Source organism: Phalangium opilio, unplaced genomic scaffold, assembly GCF_054372755.1.
Source record: "Phalangium opilio isolate 3A_F unplaced genomic scaffold, DU_Popi_V2 ptg000032l_1, whole genome shotgun sequence".
In the NCBI taxonomy this organism is placed as follows: Eukaryota; Metazoa; Arthropoda; class Arachnida; order Opiliones; family Phalangiidae; genus Phalangium; species Phalangium opilio.
Window position 1 is genome coordinate 4,825,595 of NW_028324159.1, and position 22,438 is coordinate 4,848,032.

Here is a 22,438-nt window from a genome sequence, read left to right on the forward strand (position 1 = left end):
ATGTACTTTAAGGATAGTTTAAGTTAACTTAAGTTTGAAATAGAAAATATTGGGCTTTACCAATGGCTTGGGTAGTATTAATCATAATTAAACAGTTTATTTAAAAGTTATTGGAGCTTTTATCCAAAAATGTATATTTTGGTTTAATTTCACGTTAATTATTTTAAATTGAGTTAAAATTAACGTAGGATTGTGTTTTGGCAATGTACATTTAGGTTATAAAATGAGTTTAAATGCATGCTTCACCTTAATTGCAATTTTTAGTGGAGTTTTCGGTTCTCATTTTACGCTAAACTTTTGAATTTCGCGCCTATTAAGGTACTTTGGAGATAATTTAAATTAGTTTCAGTGTGAAAGAAAAAACATGGGGCTTTACCAACGGCTTGGGTAGATACAATCTTAATCAAGAACATCATTTAAGAGTTATCTGAGTTTTCATCCAAAAAATGTATATTTGGGGTTTAATTTCACGTTAATTATACTTAATTACGTTGAAATTAACTTTTCGTCAGTACTCATTAAGCTTATAAAATGACTTTCAACAATTATTTCACCTTAATTCTAATGTTTAGAGGAGTTTTTGATTATTTCCAACACATTGCGCTAAATTTTTATCATATCCTGTGCTAGGTTTATGGTAAATATTATCTATACAATATGTTAATGAATGATGTTATTCTATAGTTTAGCTTGAATACCAGTAAATAAATCAAATACCTATACAATTCATAGCAATTTAAACCAATAAACAAACGGCAATGTGGACTGTGGAAATAGCAAACAACGTAACCCTCCGTTTCTAACGTGGTTACGTTGAGAGAATCTGTGATGTAAACCTGAAAGGTTTTTCACTAATTAAATTATATAACAACAGTGTCCTCCTGGATTAACCAGTACCACTGTTACTTACGAATTAAACAATCCACTGTTGGTAACAAATAGTTTATAAAATGATAACTTAACATCACAGTATGACTGATTCAATAGGATCAAAATTGTTTTAACGAATAATCTGGTCCTCTACATTGGTTCAGTTTCAGGAATTATATCACACACCATCACAATTAGTAGCATTTTAGTGAGATTAACAAATAATGAAACCGTGTATACCTGTCCTCAAATGAGAATGTTGAATTAAGTGCGCTAACGTAAACACCACTCTTTTAACTGCCGTAGGGAAAACACATTGAACATTTTGTCATCTTTCCTGTAATATTTTGAAGTTGAATTCTTCACAGGGTGAAAACACTACCGTTGATTTCTAAACCATAATAATTGGATAGATATGACATTTTTTACTTAAAACTAGAAGCGCCAACAAACACTCATGATGAATAAAAGTAGCGTAAAACCTAGGCCCTAGGGTTAGGATTTGTAGCATGAATCGAAGCAGACTGCGTATTTTTGTAATTCCAAAACCGTGCTGGAAATTAGCTTTTTATAATCTTTAAAAGGAAAGACACTATAAACACTATATTACATATACAAACTAAAATACAACTTAAGCCTTGGCCGTAAAGAACCTCGAAAAGCTTACTTTACATGACATAAAAACCTCTATTAACTGTAATTGTTTACCTGAATTACTTTTCTAGACGAAAATTGGACCTGATAACGATGTATTTGTTTCTAAGGGTGTTATAGTTAGTTATAAAATCCAAATAAAGTTGTTCAAGCTCGGCAAAATACTAAACAAGCGTCGACTGCTCAAAAACAAGTTCAACCATAGAGCCTGTATCTTCTTAAAGGCCCGGTCACACGATAGCGATATGCCTTATCGGTAAAGATTGTGCAGAAACACGGAACACACCTCCAACGTCCAAACGATGCTAATAAAGCTTGTGCAAACGGCATAAAAACATGTGCAAATCGACGGAGCACACGGCTTGGCCTCCGTCTACATATACCAGCTTTGTTGAACACAAAGAGATTGCACGTGCTAACGCTTCGGAAGTGCGTTGCTTACGCATGCGCAAGTGCTGGTTTGCACGCTCTACTCTCGTCTTGGTCACACGCTCATTTTTAACCGCAAACGTCCTTGAACAAACCTGGTTGTGTCGGGAAACCCGAGCGTGTGGACGGAATGACGTTGGCTTGTACAAATCGATAAGCGCGATTTGCGTAAACATTGCACTGCCGAAGAATTTATTCGTGCAAACTCGGTTTGCACCGCGGCCAAACGACAGCGACCCTGACATATGTATAATTTGCGCAATACAACTGAAACAACCTTCTTGCGTCCACACGATGCTAATGTTTGTGCAAACGTCATTATTGGCTTTTCTGTTGCAGAGTTGTCATAACGTCCATGATCGCAAAATGTGCCATAGTGATATGTTCTTATTATATGGTTTGCTCTATTCTTTGTTATTGAAGCGCAAGAGCCAGAAACGCCCACGAAGTAAATGGTGTAAAACATGGCTGCTACGTCGAAAAAGACATTCACATATACATTTAATGAACGATTTAAGAGAAGATCCTGATGACTGGCGTAGTTATCTCAGAATGGATGTCAACGCATATACTAAATTACTTCGTTTGGTGACACCCATTATACATCGCCAAGATACTGTGATGCGCGAAGCCATATCTCCGCATGAACGATTGAGCTGTACTTTACGCTTTCTAGCTACTGGAAGATCATACCGAGATCTACGATTTTCTACCGCGATTTCCCATCAGTCGTTATCTGCGATTATCCCGGACACATGTCGAGCCATCTTTATGGTTTTGCGAAAGGAATACATGAAGGTAAAACAACGTTTTAAGTTTGTTAAATCTTTATTTATTACATAGGCATTGTGTGCAACATAGTAATCCAATTATTGTTCTGGGTGGTAATGAGTCACATAATCAGCAATAGTTTCATGAGCAGCAACATAGGTTTCAATGCTATTCATAGTAGTCGCGGTTGTGGTATGGGTGCCTTGGGAGGGTGTTGCATGGCTATCCATGTTCGACGGTATAGCATTCACGAAGATAGGCTGAGTAGGGATTGGTAATGGCGTAGTATCGGTAGTTGGAATGTGAATGCAACAATTCCGCGACAGGGTTCCTAGGTCTCCTTCGAACAAAGCGTCGTTAATTAACTTTTCAGCAAATATACGTTGTTCCTTGGGCATGTTTCGAAGCTTATGTGCTACATTGCGTCCAAACACGTCATACTGGTCCTCGGTTCTTGCTTCTGACAGCTTTTTACCAACCGTAGCTATAACATTGTCAATCTCTCGACCCCTTTTGTTATTATTTACGCGTCTGGGTGGTGCTGATGCACATTCGCTACTTGGAGTAGGGGGTAACAAGTCCAGGTCTAGCGGTGACGGATCCGTTGTGCAACTGCTGTTATTATAGGATTGTGATGGCGGCCGATATTCCTGGTCTTGAGGCGATACCACAGACTCCATGGAGTTCTCATTCTGAAATATTTTAATTTCATTTTAGGTACCAACATCACAGGAAGAATGGAAGCAAATAGCGCACGACTTTGAAAGAAAGTGGAATTTTCCCCATTGCCTGGGTGCCGTTGATGGCAAACACGTTAAAATTATACCACCACCGCAAAGCGGTTCATACTTTTATAACTATAAAGGGTTCCATAGTATGGTGTTGATGGCAGTGGTTAATGCAAACTACGAGTTCATCATAGCAGAATTTAGTGTAAATGGCAGAATTTCGGATGGAGGTGTAATTGAGCAGACCATATTCCACAGAAAATTGAAAGCGAACTCGTTACACATTCTAGACCCAGAACAGCTAAATAACTCGAATAAAATACTCAATTATGCGTTCATAGGCGACGAAGCATTTGCTTTAACGCCTAACTTTTTAAAACCCTATAATCAAAGAGAGCTTACAAATGAACGTACACTATATAACTATCGCCTATCAAGAGCAAGGCGTGTCGTCGAAAATGCCTTTGGTATATTAGCTGCTCGATTTCCTCTGTTTCATACTAGCATTAAATTACAACTTGAAAATATAGACGTTGCTGTTATGGCATGTTGTGTGCTTCATAACTTTCTAATAAGACATAATTCAACAAGCTACATGCCGGCTGGGAGCACAGATAAGGAAGACACTATTCAAGGGACACTATCATAAGGTTTACGGACCACTGATGACAATCTTACTGACCTTCAGAGAGGACACTATAGAGCGATTGCTAATGATGCCAAGCAGAACAGAGAACAGTTCTTATTGTATGATAACAATGAAGGAAGTGTTCCCTGGCAAAGTTCGATATGTAACATAAGCAATTAAACAATGTAACAATGACATTACGAAAATAAATACTGGGTGCAAACAACACAAACCTCTTCCTTCTCTTACATGTGAAAGGGATTCTTCAAAGTTTGACACTGAAGGTCGAGCTATTTCTTGGTCGTCCAAAAAGTTGAATACACTGTAAAAAATAAGCGTGCTTTTGGCATTCAAAACTGATAGTGACCGTTCAATTTTGAACAAGCCTCTATTGACGCGTTCAAATTTAACCAGAGACATTCAATTTTGAACAAGGGGTGTTTTAGGCGTTCAAAACCAGTCATGAGCATTTATTTTTGATCAAACTACCGTCATGTCGATCAAAACTTAACTCAAGCATTCATTTTTGAACAACCTATACATTACCATTCAAAAATGAATCTTTATTTCATTCAATTTCAATTTTGAATAACCGCCTTGGGCTAATGAAGCGTTCAGATACGGTCGTTTTGGCGTTCTAGTAGAATTGTATTAGTATTAGTATTAAAACAAGAGCGTTTTAGTTGTTCAAATAATAAATTTTGGACTATCAAACGAGTGCATTATGGGCGTTCAAACGAATGCGATATGGGCGTTGAAACGAGAGCGATATTTGCGTTCACACGAGAACGAAATTGTTCAATCGCAAAAGGTGTGCCAAACAGAATTAATTCTGCCTTAAAATTTCTTGATTCCGCTGCTGTAAATTTGTACTATAAACAAAGGTTTCATTAAAAAACAATATCTCAACAATTTACTATAACTTGCTTATTTACCTTGAATTAAATATATATTTGCCTGTATATACAGTAATATCAAAGGAAATGTTACGGAGTATTGCGTATTTCACCTTTCCCTTATATTTACATAGTCCTTCAAATAGTTTGATAATATAACTTATTGCTACAACGTTATAATCGGAAAGAACTTGATAAAGAACGCTTTCCTTAAGTGCAGACTTTCTTCATACAACTGAATTATTATTTAATACAACGATTATAGTTTATGTGTTTCAAATTCACCCGCCCTCAGAAGATGTAGCTTTAAACACATTAGATTTCTTCCTTATCAGTGCGTTTACTATATTTAATATAGTATGCCCTACCATAAGGCATTCAGCGATGAAATTTGAAATCAAATTTCTCCAGGCTATTCAAAATTCAACGTCAAATTTCAATACTTCATCAAACGCTTGTTCACCATGTATTATTAAATGGTGAACTGCTTAATTTTAAACGCAAGCAATTGAATATGAACGCTTGATCAAACTCTCCGATGTTGCTCAATAATGAATGCATAAAGATACAATATTAAACGTTTAATTTTCCAATTTAATTTGAGCGGTTTCGTGCTTAAATTTACACGATATACTATAACCTGTTAGCACCGTTCAAATATGAATGCGTGAGCGTTTAATTTTGAACAATAGTGTTCTGTTCAAATTTGAACGCAAAGAATTTATTCAAATTTGAATGTTAAAGCGTACCACCACATTGTCGGGGCTATGCACGCCTAAGCAATCAAAGATGAACCTCACTTTTTTACAGTGTAACGAGTAATACCACAGCGTGGGTACATGTACTTCATCCGTGCCAGCTCCTGACCTTTGCGACTCCAAAACCTTTTTCTTTTCTTTGCGGTAAGAACTACGCAGTGAATTTATTTTCCTGACCACTGCGTCCCTGTCAGCGTCAGCCTCCACCTTTCATAAGTGCATAAATATTAAACTTTTCCGAAGCCATAGTATAAGTTAATAATTAAATTTTGTTGAAAAGGAGAGAGAACTTATGGCAATTAAATACAAGTACTTTATTAGGTGTAAATTGCCTAATTGAAAATACACTAAGATGAGAGCTTTCGGCTGATGAAGGCTCGCGAGCCGAAAGCTCTCATCTTAGTGTATTTTCAATTAGGCAATTTACACCTAATAAAGTACTTGTATTTAATTGCCATAAGTTCTCTCTTCTTTTTAACAAAATTTAATTATTTCATAAGTGCATTCAACCATAGTCACCGTTTTGAACAACATAATTTCATCATCATAATTTGAAACCACAATTCCCTTTACTTATGTATTACGTACCTCCTTTAATTTGTTGACCATTGTAAGGTATGCTGCATGTTTCTTATTGCGGTCCGAATATTCTTTTGATTTTATTTTCCAAAGACATGGCAATGATTGGTATAATTCTATAAATTCAGCTATAAATTGTTTTGATAAATTGTGTATATCAGACATATTTGAGCAATTGCGCAATAGCCCTCCACTTCGGCAAAAGGAAAAACTGACGATAATTTTGTTCATTGGCTACAACACTGCTACGGTGATACCCATCTGCCACCATGGAGCAATATTAACGAAAGCTATTTTCACTCCCACTCCAGTAATATTATTCGATGCGAAAATTAATGCCAATTGATCACTGTGTTTGCTTATTTCCGTTCCTGCTGAAGATACAACTTGTACAGTGTAACAAAGTACGGTTGTATACTGTCCATATGCACACTCTTTACCGTGCAAGCCGAGTTTGCACGTACTAATTCTTTGGTTACGCAAGCCGAGCTTGGCGGTTTGCGCGACTATCCGTCGTCCCGTCTACACGCTTGGGCCTCCCGATACAAACCGGTTTGCACGACGAAGCGCACGTTGAAGTGTGAGTGTGTGACCAGGCCTTTAGATCATAGCCTCCTGGATAACGCGACTCGCGGACGCAGGCTGCTCGCGCTATAGGTTCAACTTCCACAGAATGAAGCAAACTGAAAATGTCAATTTAACTTGTTATCACACTGTAAAAAAGTGAGGTTCATCTTTAAATGCTTAGGCGTGCGTAGCCCCGACACTGTGGTGGTACGCTTTAACGTTCAAATTTGAATAATTTCTTTGCGTTCAAATTTGAACAGAACACTATTGTTCAAAATTAGACGCTCACGCATTCATATTTGAACGGTGCGTAAGAGGTAAGTATATCGTGTAAATATAAGCACAAAACCGCTCAAATTTAATTGGAAAATTAAACGTTTAATATTGAATCTTTATGCATTCATTATTGTGCAACATCGGAGAGTTTGATCAAGCGTTCATCTTCAATTGCTTACGTTCAAGAAAACTTACAAACAACAAGCGGCATTGCGCGGTGCAGTAACAAGGTACTGTAACTTGATTAAAGGAGAATTAACGTCGGCGGTTGTGTGCGCGCAAACATTAGAGGACTATATAGTGCAACTCGACGACAAAGAACAAAAATTAGAGCAAATAAACCAAAAGGTGCTGGACCTAATCACAGATGAAGCCGATTTCGATAAAGAACTCGAGGACAGGGACGTTTGGAACGAGAAACTTGTTCTCGAGAGGTCAAGGGCGCGGAGATGGATAAAGGAAAGGGCTAGTACATCGAGCGGGCTTACTGGCCAGAACACCGGCAGTTTAAGCAACGTGTCAGCGACCGGAAGTAACGGAACCCCTCATTCAACCAGGGGACAGAAAACAGTGCGGCTAGCGAAGCTAGAAATAGAGCCGTTCGACGGAGATCACGCCAAATGACAAGAATTCTGGGGAGTATTCGAGAACGCTATCCACCTGGACAACGATTACACCAAAATAGATAAGTTAACGTATTTAAAATCTTATTTAAAAGGGGATGCAGCAACCGAAGTTCGAGGCTTAACGTTAACTGACGACAATTATGACGAAGCCGTGGCAAACCTTAAACGACGTTTTGGTCGAAATGATTTGATAGTTAGCGCCAGGTTAAACAACTTTTTTAGCATGACACCCGTAGAAAAAGCCTCGGATATAGATGGGTTAAGAAAATTATATAACACGTGTCGGATAGAAGTTAGAAGTCTGGAAGCATTAGGTTATAGCAGTTATGGGGAGCTTTTAGCTCAAATAATAGGGCGTATCTTACCTATGGACTTACTAAGAGAATTTAGTCGAGGAAAAGATGATAAAGAGCTTTGGAAAATTGATGAGATGATGGAATTTTTAAGAGTAGAAATTGAATGTAGGGAAAGAGCCGCCGCAATTCATTGGACAGATAGCAAAAATCAGAAGCAAGTTAGCGGTAGTCAGAAAACAGGAGCCAATCATGAAAAAACCTACAAACATAAGCCTATTCATAGTAAAAGCCTTTATCCTTAGGGAGCCGCATTAAGTGCTGTCGTTAATAACGACAACCGTGTAAGTGCATGCTTGTTTTGTGGGAAAAATGGTCATCCTTTTTATCAATGCAATGAAATCGCGGACAAAGAAAAAAGGGGTATTGTTTTGGATAAGAAATTGTGTTTCCTATGTTTAAAATTTGGTCACCGGGCGGAAATCTGTAGGAGCAAGTTTCAACAATGTAGAAAATGTCGTAGAAAACACCACGAAATTTTGTGCGATTCTAATATTGACGTAGCTCAGGGTCAAGGGACTGATAACAATAGTAGTACCGCGCAATCCGCTACCTTAACCATGGTTTCTCAAGAAACAAGTTCCAATGTCATACTCCTACAAACGGCGCTGGCAGAAATTAGCAATAAATTAGGCGCAAAACACAAGGCTAGAGTTCTCTTTGACGGCGGAAGCCACAGATGCTTCGTCACAGAAAAGGTGTCTAGAGAGCTAGATTTAGAAGTTATTGGGTTAGAACCTCTTGAAATTCACCCCTTTGGTAGTGCTCCCATTAAGGCGGAGAGGCGAAAAGTGAAAGTCCCATTATATAACCTAAAAAATGGCGCGAAAATTGAAATTCAAGCTTTAGAGACCCCAGAAATTTGTGGAGCGGTGTTTTCGGTGCCAGGGGAAAAAGAAAGAGAGCAATTGGAGTCTAGAAGTCTTGAATTGTCTGAAGGTAGTCAGCGATGCGGCGAATCAGGCCCCACCCCCATAGATGTTTTAATTGGCGCGGATTATTTTGGAAGGTTGCGAGGGCAAACACTATAAGGTTGGGGGACGCGCTTGTGGCAATGGACACCGCGTTAGGTTGGACAGTGTTAGGGAGAACAGAAACCGCGGAAGGCAACATAGATATCGGCGTAAACACAGTCGCAGTGATGCACACACCTGTCACAACGGAAGAGGAGTTAGTCTCAGAACAATTGCGTAATTTTTTCGAGTTAGAATCTCTGGGGATAAACGACGCGGCGCAGACTAAAGCAAAGGAGCGAGACGAGGTTATGAGAAACTAAGAGAAAAACATTGAATTTAAGGGAGGTAGATACGAGGTGGGGTTACCCTGGAAAGGGAACAAGGCTGAACTCTCGGATAACTTTGAAGTTTCAAAAAAGAGAACCTTAAGTTTAGTCGCGAAGCTAAAAAAGAACCTTAAAAAGTTTAATGCGTACAATGAAGTTATCCAAGAACAGCTTCAGAACGGGATAGTTGAGTTGGTAAAGGAGGGTGCTGGTTCAGAATCAAAAAAATACTACCTACTATATACCACACAGGGGAATTGAAAAAGAAGATAGGCAAACCACAAAGCTAAGGGTAGTATATGACGCCTCTTCCCATTCAAGAGATTCACCTTCGTTGAATGAATGCTTAGAGACTGGCCCCAATCGTATGCCGGAATTGTTTAAAATGTTAGTGCGATTCAGAAGGGGTAGAATAGCGTACACTGGGGATATTAAACAAGCCTTTTTGCAAATTGGTATCAAGAAAGAGGATAGAGATGCATTGCGGTTTCTTTGGGTAGAGTGTTTGACAGGGGAAGGATCCGAGCGGTTAGTTTGCTATAGAATAACAAGAGTGGCCTTTGGGGTAAATGCGAGCCCTTTCGGGTTTCTTGGGATGAACCACTAAAAGCGGATTTATCTAGCAGATTTAACAGTTGGTGCATGGAACTCCCTGAGTTATATGAAATTAGAATACCCCGCTACTATTTTGACAACGAGCTAAGCGGTTTAACCCCTAAAATAGAGCTACACTGCTTTACAGATGCAAGCGAGAATGCCTACGCAGCTGTTGTTTATGTTAAGGGTGAGTACGCAAATGGGCAAGTCACTACGGCATTGGTGGCGTCCAAGACTAGAGTAGCACCAGTGAAAAAATTAACAATCCCGAAATTAGAACTAATGGGCGCAGTATTGGGAGCTAGGTTGATTAATTCAGTTGCGGAAGCGTTAGGGTATCACAAGAGCTCAATAAATATGTGGACAGATTCTACCATAGTGCTCCATTGGATTCGAGGTTCAGCCTCACATTGGAAGCCCTTTGTGTCGAATAGGGTAAGAGAGGTACAAAATATGACTGACCTCTCCTGCTGGAAACATGTAGCAGGCAAAGAGAACCCCGCGGACATACCAACACGCGGTAAAACTATTGGGGAGTTAGCTGAAAGCTCTCTTTGGTGGCGCGGACCTACGTGCCTTCTAAATAATAGCTAGTCCGAAAATGGCATTGGAACCCTAGAAATTGAAGACCCTGATGTTTTATCAGAATTGAGGGCGCGAAATTGGGAGGCTAACTTAGTAGCAGGCGCAGCGAAAGAGGTCAATGTACCACTCCTGGATATAAATAAATATAGCAGCACAGTGACCCTTTATAGAGTTACAGCTTGGTGTAAAAGATTAGTACAAAATTTGAAGTCTATATCTAAGGTCAAAGGTCCACTCTCAGCCGAAGAAATTGAGGCGACTGAGAAGCATTGGGTGGGAATAGCGCAAAGGGAAAGTTACAGAGATGAAATGAATGCATTGCCCTAGTAGCACTGCCGACGTAGGGCCTACATGGTCGGCTTTGTGTGTTACCGACGAGTTGGTAAAACGTCAGTAATAAGTCGGGAAAGTAATGGTTTGAGAGTCGAAATGTCCGCCTGGAGGGACGACGGCCCGCCGGTTTTCCTACTGTTTTGAGGCTACTATAAAACGACTGTTGGCCGACTATATGTCGGCGTCATTATGCCTACCTAAAGCCGCGCTCAATCCGACGATTTCGCGGCTTTTTAGTATAGGAACGGTAAATCGTCGGTAAAGGGCTGGTAGAGTAAGGGTTTGAGAGTCGAAATGTCCGCCCGGCGGGACGACGGCCCGCCGGTTTTCCGATTGTTATGAGGCGACTATAAAACGACTGTTGGCCGACTATATGTCGGCGTCATTATGCATACCTAAAGCCGCGCTCAATCTGACGATTTCGCGGCTTTTTAGTATAGGAACGGTAAATCGTCGGTAAAGGGCAGGTTGAGTAAGGGTTTCAGAATCGAAATGTCCGCCCGGGGGGACGATGGCCCACTGGTTTACCGACTGTTACGACACGAATGAAATACGACCCTCATCCAACACGTTTGACAGTCGACTAAACCGCCTGTCAGCAAGAGGTCCGACGCTTTTGCGACGATCAAACCTTAACTCGAGGCCCGACGGTTTGTCAACGATCAAGCCTTAACTCGAGGCTTCATTCGCTTCATTCGCTTATAGTAAAGAATACTGATACCTAGTATTGAAATTTCTTTAATACATTTTCAACGAAAATCACTTTAGAATTTGTACTTTGAATATTTCAAGTAACATACAGGTTAAGCATCAATTATAACAATTTCAAATATTAAACAATGTATTCGATATTTCACGACTAGTCTAATGGAAATATTAGCTGCCTAGCTAATTGGTTTCAACAAAAAGTAAAATTTTTCAGGGCGAGTATAATATTTACATCAATTGAAGCATTTATTAATATTCATTGTTAATATCTTCGATGTGGCCAGTTACTATCTCTTAAATACAAAAATCTTAATGAAAAATATTATTATACGCTTCCAGATTTTTTTAAGGAAAAAGAAAAACATACAATTCTAAAGGGTATTATTTAACACATTTTTCTCTTAAAATGTTTGAAACCGCATAAAAATTCTGTAACTAAAACAAATTGAGATCTATTTTGGAATTCAGTATTATTTTCACAACCAAAAATAAGGTTTTTGAACTCCAAGCTCCCCAAAACACTTGCTTCTTTTATATTCAAACAAAGAAACTGAAGGTAGACATAAACGTTTAAGTTTTGGTTTCACTTTATAGGGGTGTGGTTCCCAGCAGATGAGAAGCTAGGTAAAAAGCAAAGGCTTAAGCATAAAACTGGCTCTAAGAGGTAGATTAATTGATAATTCAATAACAAAATTCAAACCTTAAGTGACAAACGAAGACGTTTCTAGTTTATATAGTGTGACAAAGAACCTTAGCGATGAAATTGAAAGTTAGCAAGCCAAGAACTAATCATTTTCGACCACAAAAATCTCGTTTAAACATTCTAACGACTCAGCAGCGTCAGAGATACTGGAAAGGCTGACTTTTTTTTTTTACCACCTACTAACACTAGTGCTTAGCCGTTAGGCCTTTAGCACCAGGAAGAATTGAGCGGGAGACCCTACGCGGCCCAGCACTGACGGGGGCCGCTAGGTCGTATGTGTATATGCAGGGAAGGAATGAGGTTTACTTGGGAGGTGACGGAAGATGGAATTGGGGTAAGTCACCTCCGGCGGACACGGGACAGCCGGCACCTATAGGGTAGGATCGCCGACATGTGTCGTATTCCCTCAAACTTTGCCGCCCAGAAGCTTGGCTTACAGGAGTGCGCCACACTCCCGGCAAAGGCTGACTTGCTTAAGCTTTCGCCCTAGCAGCGCCCTCTTCGATGATGACGTGCATGGCGTTACCTTAGTTACGCCAATAGAACAGAGGCGTGTCACCTGACCCGAGAAATTACAGGAGGGAAAATTCAAACTAGAAAATCAGATGTGTTTTCTTGCTTTGCAGTTTTTTGTAAGGTTAAGTTTCTAGTGTTGCCAAAAATAAAGTATTATCAACTTCTGACTGTGGGTCGAAATATAGTATAAGTTAAATATATAACAAAAATATTTTGGTGGCATATGCGGAATAGTAAAACTAAAAAAAAAAAACCGTCCCACGGAAAAAGAAGGCCTACCAACAACTTCGTTTTTCATTTTACTCTTTTTAAACGTGACAATACCGACTAGCGGGAAGGAGTTGGTAATCAATTGGCAAAAATGGGTTACATGTTTAGGACGGTAGGCAAGCCTACTTCAAACCACCACAGTTCCAACTGTCGGATAAATGTCGGTTACTAAACGGCCTAAGAATAACGTTGCTTTTAATTTTACTCTTCTTAATCGTCACAATACCGACTAGCGCGAGGGAGTTGGTAATCAATTGGCAAAAATTGTGTTGGAATTTTCTTGACGATAGGCAAGCCTACTTTAAACCATCTCAGTTCCAACTGTCTGATAAATGTCGGTTACTAAACGGCCTAAGCATAACTTTGCTTTTAATTTTACTCTTCTTAAACGTCACAATACCGACTAGCGCGAAAGAGTCGGTAATCAATTGGCAAAAAATAAGTTGGAATTTTCTAGACGGTAGGCAAGCCTACTTTAAACCATCTCAGTTCCAACTGCCAGACAGATGTCGGCATTACCAACTAAAAGAAGTAGTCGGCTCCATGAGTCGGAAAAGTGTCGGAATAAGCACGGTACAGCCGACTGGACCGTAAACCGACTATTCGACCTTTAACCGACTATTATGCGGAAGGCTTGTGCTACTGGGGTGCAAGCAGGAGATAATATTTCTAAAACATCAAGCATTTACACCCTGAGCCCCTTCTTTGATGAAAATGGGCTTATGCGCGTTGGAGGCCGAATAGATGCCGCCAATAAGACATGTAGTTATCATGAGCGGCATCCCTGGATTTTGAGTGCTAAACACAGGTTGTCAGAATTAGTCGTAGACACGTGTCATATTAGATTGAAACATTCAGGGGTAGATGAAACTTTAGTAGAGATTAGGGAACAGTTTTGGATTCCGAGCATCAGACCATTAGCCAAAAAAGAAGTGAAAGGTTGTCCACGTTGCAAGAGGTTTAAAGCGAAAGCGTCAGTTGCTATAACTGCACCCCTACCAGAAGCCAGAATTAAACCCTCACCACCTTTCTCAACATGCGGTGTTGACTTTGCTGGACCCTTGTACACAAGGGACGGGAAAAAGTGTTATATCGCCTTATACACTTGCGCGGTAACAAGAGCCATACATCTAGAAATTGTGTCAGATCTATCTGCGGATAAATTCCTTTTGTCCTTCCGGAGGTTCATTGCGCGCCGCGGAATAGTGGAGATAATTTATAGTGATAACGCGATGACCTTCAAAAGAGCAAACGCGGTCTTGAACATTCTACTAAGTCATCCACGTACACCAGAAGTAGCAGATTACTTTGGAAGTTTGAAGATTTCGTGGCGATACATCGCGGGCCGTGCAGCATGGTGGGGTGGGTTCTGGGAACGGATGGTGAGATCGGTTAAGACACCATTGAAGAAAACACATGGCCAGGCCCACCTTGCCTACGAGGAGCTTGAAACGCTGCTAATTGAAATTGAAGCAATGGTCAACTCGAGACCAATCAGTTTCGTATATCATGACGCGAGTGAACCGCGACCGCTCACGCCAGCGCATTTCTTAATCGGGAAAAGACTAACGGCTCTCCCCTCGCGAGTGTTCTCGAGGAATGAAACCTTACCGTCAACACGCGAAGTGTTGCAAAGAAGCGTAAAATATAGACAAAACCTTCTCGATGGGTTTTGGGCACGTTGGAAGAAAAATTATCTACTGGAGCTTCGCTCAGCTCATCACAGGCCTAACTGAGATCCAACACCGGAACTTAAAGTCAACGACGTGGTTTTAATAGAAGACAAGAGAATCCCACGATTAATGTGGAAAACCGCGGTTGTTGTGGAAACGATGCGTGGCAGAGACGATGTAGTACGTTCATGTATGGTTCGCCTGCCAAACGGTGCGCGTCTAAGGAGACCGATACAAATGTTGTATCATTTTGAAATTTAAATGAACTAACTTTATTAAGTGTTGAACAATGTTCAAGGTGGGGGAGATTGTTAAATTTCTAAAATTGGGTTTAAATTTAGTTTAATGTTTAAATTTGTTTTATTGTATTTTAGTTGTATTAATTTTTTGATTTTTGCTTTCGCTGTCTATAGACTGCGGAAGCATTGCAATTACCCCTTACGGCTGGGCGTCTTCTCCCCCCCCTTCTGCCCCCAATTTTTCATGTGACCTGGGAGAATCCATCATAAATAAAGTTACTTTCATTTCAAACTTCCCGCTAGAAATACGAACTTCAGCGACATCTATACAAAGTCCCGTAAATATTTTACTATTGAAGAATTAATTTTTTGGCACGACCGGGATTTGAACCCGCCACGTCTGTATCCACACAGGCACCAGAGTACAACGCCTTACAGACTGAGCTATTGAGGCTTAGTACCTCTCTGCGATTTTCACCAACAGTATCTCACTCTTCCCTCGACGAGCTAGCTATTTTTTTTGCCAGAGAGAAAGAGAGAGAGAGAGGAGGGGGACCACGTGACTCTCGTTACTAGAGTTTAGAACGGTCGACGACTGCCGCGCCCGCGTCTCAATTTCTTTTTAGTGCAAGGGTGTTTTATTTATCGGCGGCGGCACATAGCTGTTACTAGAACTACAAAGTTTGTATGAGGCGTTAATATTTAATTTCGGTTTAGGGTTAGGCTGTTTTCGGTGTTGCTAGAACGGTTGTATGCGGCGTTAATATTGAATTTCGGTTTAGATTAAGTTAACGTACTGAAACAACAACTAATGATATAATTGCGTTCACTATTATGGTTTTAATTAGATTTATATTAACGAACTCCAACAACAACTAATATTATAATTACGTTCACTATTATTAATGTATCAGTAAGTTTATCACGCTCACGTTGGTAAACTTATTCAAACATCAAATGATATAATTACCTTCACTATTATGATTTCAATTCGATCGCTTAAAGGGGCTTTACGACCCCTCTCCCACGTTCCGAACAGCCCCTTTAAGTTAAAGTACTCAAACGAAAAAAAACGACTTAAGTTGATCACACTCACTTGAACAAAAAACTAATGAAATAATTACGTTAAGGTACTATTTAAGTTACGCGATTGGTATTCAAGTTAACATACTTTTTAAGTTACGCGATTTTAGATTAGTTTAACAATTACTTAAATCAAAAACGGATTTATGTGAGTGCATAAATCCGTTTTTGCTTAAATCCAATTAGAACTAGAACGGAGCTATTTATGTTAACGTAATCATAAGGTTAAGCGATTGCAGATTAATTCATATCTGCCTAAAATTTAAACTCTTCTGAGTAATACATAAGTCGACTGTTTTAGCAATAAGCTTTATATCAAAAGGTGTTAAACAATTTTATTTCAAAAAATAACCCTTAATAATGATTTTGACCATGCACTTTCTAAGGTTATTTTCAGTTACAATTTTTCTTTTACAAAAATTATCATTTGAAGTTTAGATTTGCCTTTAAAATCTAATTATAATTTATTTAATTAACTTTTATTAATTTAATTTTAACTTTTAAGAGTAATCAATTACTAATCATCACTTATCTTAAGAAAAAAATTCAACATTATTTTTAATATTGAAATACTTATCTCAATCAAAATAAATTAAGAACTGGTAATATAATAATTACAAACCCTAGTTCAAAAATAAATGTCCTTGATTTCTATCACCAGAAGGATAAACAATTACCTAGAAGGCTAGAAATCAATTAAACCATGATAAAATTAATTTATCAATATCATCGCATCCCATTCTTAAATGCGACACAAAAATGATGCAATCTTCAAATTCACTTAATATCTGCACAGAAATACAAGTTACAACTACAAGTTCACTAACTTACCAGAACGAAATCTGACACCTACCACGTTGTTTTAATTAATATAAAATTTAATTTAATCATATCATCATCTACTCGGATTCGATACACAAAAGACCGAGGCTTAACGTAGCTCGCGGCCATCTTTCTTGTTTACATGCGCTCGTCCAATGAGATAGAATATATATATTAAACCTAGAGTCACAACGTGAGATCACGAGATCGACGTTTCGCGATACACCTTTTGTCGAGCATGAATCTTTATCAAATACGGGTGGCGCCACCCTAAGAACATTTTTATTACCGTCTGCTGCTATAATCTGTGTAACAACTAATAAGCTGTCAAGATAGTTTTTAAACGTGTTAAATAAAATACGCGAGTTAAATAATAAAAACTCTAGTCCTTTTTAATCTAATAAATAGATGAAATAAAATCATAACGATGTTTCTGATTGCAAATAAACGAATAAAAGTTGTAATTAGTTCCGCGAGAGGGTGACAGGTGGCGCTGTCATGTTTTGATAAATGTGCTTGATAAACACAATGTGTTTCGCGGTAAGCCGATTTGAATTGCAACTCTATCTATCTCATTGGGCTCGTCTAGGTTTGGAAGGAGGCTCAAAATTCATACCCCTTTTTATGGACAAATAAGGTCTAGCTTTTTTTTTTAGTAGAGTGGAAGCTACGAGTCTCTACTCCTACAATACACATCCGTGCCTTCAGGCTAGGAAATAAGACTGGTATACTGGTTAAAAACCAGTTTATTAATAGCTTGGACCAGTTATTTTTTATTCATAACGTGAGAGTCACTGGTCCCAATGACTAGTTTATTAATTCCTACTTTTATTAAAAGTTGATATAGAGACCACTATAATTATTTTAATTTTAACATAAATTTCGACTCCAGTTGTGCATTTTGTATACACTCCTAGGTTGAGACTGGAGAGAGTCCAGAGAGATTTTTTTTAGAACAGAACAGTGATGCCAGATTGAGGAAAATTTCCCATATCTAGGGAAATTTTGACTCCTAAAAACGGCAAAAAGGGAAATTCCACCAAAAATTTGATAAATCTAGGGAAATTCTATGGTACGAAATATTTTATTGAAAGCCAACCATCTCAACATTAAAAATTAAATAACTTCATCAAATTGACTTATTAATTACGTTGGATTCACACTAGATGGAACCAGAAGAAATATAAATAGGGAAAAGTGACTTTTCCCGGGACCAGTTTAATATTTAAGACACCAGGGGTCACTGCCCACTGGTACGGAGGACTAGTTTCGAAAAATACCTTATTCCCAAGCCTGCTAGCCTTGCGTGTAATCATAGCCCACTCGATCACGCGCATCACGACGCAAGCCGCTCGCGCTATAGTGTAATTTAGGTGTAACCGTTAAAAACTGTTGACTGGGATCCTAGAGTAAGAGACCCAAATAAAGCTTGGGATCCTAGAGTAAGAGACCCAAATAAAGCTTGGGATCCTTGAGAAAGGCACCCATATTAGGTTTAGGATCCTAAATAATGAAGCCCACATATATATTACAAGATGAACGGTAACCCAAATCGAACTACTTGATCTACAATATCTAGATTGAGCCACCTACAACTGTCAAGTTCAACAGTGGGCTTGGGAACCTAGAGTAAGAAGCCCATATAAGGCTTGGAATCCAAGACAAATATTTTTTGTGCAACAAAAATGATAATTTAAGCTTCAAATTTTTTTGTTTTTGCTTTTGCGATTCGAGTGGCAAAAGCATTTGGCTGACCCTTGCTTTCTGGGTGCCTTTTCCCCTTTTTATTCGCGTGCGGAATCGCATTGAAATTTATAAATAGTACCTAGAACCATACCTAGGTGGCTTTGCAACCTCCACTGTATTTTAGTTATTTAAGAAACTATTAAGATAAGTGATGATTAGTAATTGATTACTCTTAATTTAAGTTAAAATTAAGAGGTAAACCAATTATTTTTATCGTTTTCAGGCAAATTTAAACTACCAATGATCATTTTTCTTTGTCAAAAATTGTAACTGAAAATAACCTTAAAAAGTGCTTGGTAAAATTTGTTATCATGGGTTATTTGGGTAATTAAACGATAATAGAAATATTTTATAGCGTATACTTATAATTATCTTTTTGTTTATCCAAAATTGTAACTGAAAATAATCTTGGAAAGTGTTTGGTCAAAATTATCATTAAGTTTTTTAAACGGCAATAAAATATAATGCGAATATAAAAACAAATTACTGTACTTAATTAGTTTTCTTAAAACATTTGTTTTAAAAACAAGTTATCATTAGTGTTTATGTGAAAAAAATCACACTAAATTAATTTCATTCATAATCGAAAGTATATTTAATAAATAAGAAAAGAATAACGCAAAATAAAATTTCCGGGGTCTTAAAAGTTTTAGCCGCTAGAGGGCGCAGCGAAAGCATAATCTGGCCGGGGCCATCTTGTTTATTTTACAACGCTTTGTATTGTATTTCACGTTTTATACTGTATTTCACCTTTTGTAATTTTTTAAATTCTTGTAAACAAGTAAGCAGGAGAGGCAAACAAATCTTGAAAAATAGATGACGGCGCATATTTGGGGTTTTTGACGGAAACGAAAAACAACTAGTTGAAAAAGGGAAAATTTTGCGCGGTACCGTGGTATGGGCCTAGCTAACCCATACCAACGGTTCTTAAATAACAAACATGTTTTCGTACAAACTCTAAAACGTAAAAACCTAGTACGTCAGCGCGTATAACCAAGCAAGAAAGGGTTTAGCCCCAGAAAGGATGAGAGCTTGGGGCCTTTGAAAAGCTCTGGATATAGCCAGATAAAAAATAAAAATAGAGCAGATCTCTTTAGCGCCTTAACGGAGCGAGTCATATGTTGCAACTCTCAAAAATTTAGAAACTAAGTGCAGGGTTATAGCGCGCGCAACCCTTTAAATAATTTCAGGATCAAATTTAACCCGAGCGATACACCTCAATTTTAATTGAAAATAAGTGCTTTTTCAACCATTTATCATTAAAGTTTTTTATTGTTTTCAAAATGGAGTTCATTAATTTCGCAATAAAATAGTCACGTCGACCCACGAACCAGTGGCATTTAATTCTCGCGCGGAAAATGTTAGTGTTTCAGTCCGCTAAGGCGCTAACCTTTCCATAAATTTAAACAAGCTCTCCCAAAAGCTATAAGGAATAACGGTAACAAAACCAGTAGTAGATAAAAGTGGGTGGAGCGGGTGGCTGTATCTACTTGGCTTACCCGGTAGGGTCTTAGCTAATAACTAATTAATATAGCAGTGGCGGTAAGGTAAGATGAAACGTCATACCTTTCTATCTCTTAGTCCGCCTACTAGGCGCTTACAGTTTCTTCTCTTACAAGAGCGCGACCAAAGGGGGATACATAGTCTACTCCCCTCTCTACCGCCACTACTCTATTACACGTCATGCCTGTATAAAACTACGTATATGTCTTGCAAAAACGCCCTTTAACTCTGGGGTTCCATTATTCAACTTGCTAAATGGCTTGCAAAAACGCCCTTTAACTCTGGGGTTCCATTAGCCAACTTGCTAAATGTCTTGCAAAAACGCCCTTTTATTCTGGGGTTCCATTAGCCAACTTGCTAAATGGCTTGCAAAAACGCCCTTTAACTCTGGGGTTCCATTAGCCAACTTGCTAAATGTCTTGCAAAAACGCCCTTTAACTCTGGGGTTCCATTAGCCAACTTGCTAAATGTCTTGCAAAAACGCCCCTTAACTTTGGGGTTCCATTAGCCAACTTGCTAAATGTCTTGCAAAAACGCCCCTTAACTCTGGGGTTCCATTAGCCAACTTGCTAAATGGCTTGCAAAAACGCCCTTTAACTCTGGGGTTCCATTAGCCAACTTGCTAAATGGCTTGCAAAAACGCCCTTTAACTCTGGGGTTCCATTAGCCAACTTGCTAAATGGCTTGCAAAAGCGCCCTTTAACTCTGGGGTTCCATTAGCCAACTTGCTAAATGGCTTGCAAAAGCGCCCTTTAACTCTGGGGTTCCATTAGCAAACTTGCTAAATGGCTTGCAAAAACGCCCTTTAATTCTGGGGTTCCATTAGCCAACTTGCTAAATGGCTTGCAAAAACGCCCTTTAACTCTGGGGTTCCATTAGCCAACTTGCTAAATGGCTTGCAAAAACGCCCTTTAACTCTGGGGTTCCATTAGCCAACTTGCTAAATGGCTTGCAAAAACGCCCTTTAACTCTGGGGTACCATTAGGGTCATTCTACGACTGATAGACAACTCGTCCCACCATGGGTCGGCCGATCATCATGAAATTTTAGGCACACTAAATCGTGGCCAAATAATGAACAATTGTAGATTTTGAGCGATAAATATCAATTGATTCAGAAATTATTGCAATTTGAAAATACCCCCCGTTTCCCGAGTCCTCGAAAATTCATTTTCGTACCATTAAACATAAAGTCGAACATTACCTTCATTGTTTGAGATAATTTCATAAAAATTATCATTTATAAAGTATTTGAAGCGTAGAATCCGAATATGGTTTCAGATTTATTCTATCATTAACCCTTGTCTTTTAGGTGTAGTAACCTTACTTGTTTATACGCGTCGGTCGCGTCGGTGTGAGATAGATCATGGAAGCTGCTAATGTACTACCTTTGTGCTCAATCGGGAAACGTAATTTTGGAGAATGTCATAAAAAGACACTGTAAAATTCAAGGAATGTTTGAACTGGACGAACTACAAGATGATATAAAGAAGTTAATTGTAGCACGTACTTCCAACATTTTAATTGAGCCTTTAGAAAGCATTTGTCATCATCATTATGCCGAATTCGTTACAAAATATGAATATCGACAACGATTTTGTCGTGACCCGTTTGATATGCATCGTAGAAACGTAAACGGTAAGGAATGAATGGAATATGATTATGTGGCACACTAGAATAAATACTTTTCTTCCAGTTCGCCTAAATGTAATATCAATTGAGCTTGCTGAGCAGTTAAAAGCTGTGACTGAAAAACATATAGCACCAGGACAAATAATATGTCGAAATTGTTTTCATAAATTTGAAGAATTTCAGAATCAGAACACTGAAAGTCAAACCACTTCCTCACTATCGTGTACACCTCGATCAACAATGTCAAATGAGGAAGTTTCCTTTGTGGACGTAGAAATTGAGTCCCTCAACACCACATTTTTGAATCTTAATACTTCACCTATCAATCTACACAGTATTGGACGTCAAGAACGTATTGAGTACGGGAAACATCTCAAGCAACCGATGAACTAAAAGCGAAGGTTTCTAAAGCATTTATGGTAGAGACTAGTGACCTAAGTTGTTGTTCATCCTGTTTTGATTTTGAAAATGAACTCGTTGCTGAACTCAAGAAGAAAGTTACCATATCCCCGAGGCAAGAAATATGTAAACTCCTGACGCTTCTCCCAACATCTTGGACAATAAAAAAGATATGTGAAGAGTTTCATGTAACACCTTATTTAGCAAGAAAGT

General features: G+C 38.6%; 3 protein-coding genes and 2 long non-coding RNA genes across 6 annotated transcripts; 3 read left to right on the top strand and 2 right to left on the bottom strand.

Moving 5' to 3' along the window:
• Window positions 1-2,762: 2,762 nt before the first annotated feature.
• On the bottom strand, window positions 2,763-6,771 carry LOC149685357 (uncharacterized). 2 transcript variants are annotated; one of them, XM_089871124.1, is made up of 4 exons: window positions 6,323-6,771; window positions 5,802-5,941; window positions 4,330-4,402; window positions 2,763-3,416 (listed from the first exon to the last, which is right to left on the bottom strand). In XM_089871124.1, the coding sequence occupies exons 1-4, from the start codon at window positions 6,542-6,544 to the stop codon at window positions 2,823-2,825; spliced, it is 1,029 nt and encodes a 342-aa protein (XP_089727250.1). In that variant the 5' UTR covers window positions 6,545-6,771; the 3' UTR covers window positions 2,763-2,822. The 2 variants fall into 2 exon arrangements, 1 of the variants encoding a protein (XP_089727250.1); XR_016384069.1 differs by lacking the exons at window positions 2,763-3,416; window positions 6,323-6,771 and adding an exon at window positions 4,627-4,952 and having other exon boundaries at window positions 4,313-4,402; window positions 5,016-5,918.
• Window positions 6,772-7,776: 1,005 nt separating this feature from the next.
• LOC149685358 (uncharacterized) lies at window positions 7,777-10,926 on the top strand. The gene is made up of 6 exons (XM_089871020.1): window positions 7,777-7,795; window positions 7,875-8,296; window positions 8,381-9,144; window positions 9,670-9,945; window positions 10,089-10,449; window positions 10,609-10,926. The coding sequence occupies exons 1-6, from the start codon at window positions 7,777-7,779 to the stop codon at window positions 10,924-10,926; spliced, it is 2,160 nt and encodes a 719-aa protein (XP_089727146.1).
• Window positions 10,927-13,752: 2,826 nt separating this feature from the next.
• On the top strand, window positions 13,753-14,865 carry LOC149685359 (uncharacterized). Its single transcript, XM_089871021.1, has one exon. The coding sequence runs from the start codon at window positions 13,753-13,755 to the stop codon at window positions 14,863-14,865; it is 1,113 nt and encodes a 370-aa protein (XP_089727147.1).
• A 1,568-nt stretch (window positions 14,866-16,433) lies between these two features.
• Window positions 16,434-17,646, bottom strand: LOC149685360 (uncharacterized). The gene is made up of 2 exons (XR_016384010.1): window positions 16,978-17,646; window positions 16,434-16,912 (listed from the first exon to the last, which is right to left on the bottom strand). It is a non-coding gene; the product is annotated as an uncharacterized LOC149685360 (long non-coding RNA).
• Window positions 17,647-17,863: 217 nt separating this feature from the next.
• Window positions 17,864-19,175, top strand: LOC149685361 (uncharacterized). The gene is made up of 2 exons (XR_016384070.1): window positions 17,864-18,018; window positions 18,113-19,175. It is a non-coding gene; the product is annotated as an uncharacterized LOC149685361 (long non-coding RNA).
• The last annotated feature ends 3,263 nt before the right edge of the window (window positions 19,176-22,438 follow it).

Bases quoted from the DNA above. Each gene is read 5' to 3' on its own strand.
- LOC149685357 (XM_089871124.1), bottom strand. From the start codon at position 6,544: ATGAACAAAATTATCGTCAGTTTTTCCTTTTGCCGAAGTGGAGGGCTA. The intron at 5,942-6,322 runs GTACGTAATACA...CACTTATGAAAG, and splicing joins TGGTCAACAAATTAAAGGAG to GTGGAGGCTGACGCTGACAG. The intron at 3,417-4,329 runs GTAAGAGAAGGA...AAAATATTTCAG, and splicing joins TTGAAGAATCCCTTTCACAT to AATGAGAACTCCATGGAGTC.
- LOC149685358 (XM_089871020.1), top strand. The intron at 9,145-9,669 runs GTTGCGAGGGCA...TATACCACACAG, and splicing joins GGCGCGGATTATTTTGGAAG to GGGAATTGAAAAAGAAGATA. The intron at 9,946-10,088 runs GTTAGTTTGCTA...ATATGAAATTAG, and splicing joins ACAGGGGAAGGATCCGAGCG to AATACCCCGCTACTATTTTG.
- LOC149685359 (XM_089871021.1), top strand. From the start codon at position 13,753: ATGCGGAAGGCTTGTGCTACTGGGGTGCAAGCAGGAGATAATATTTCT.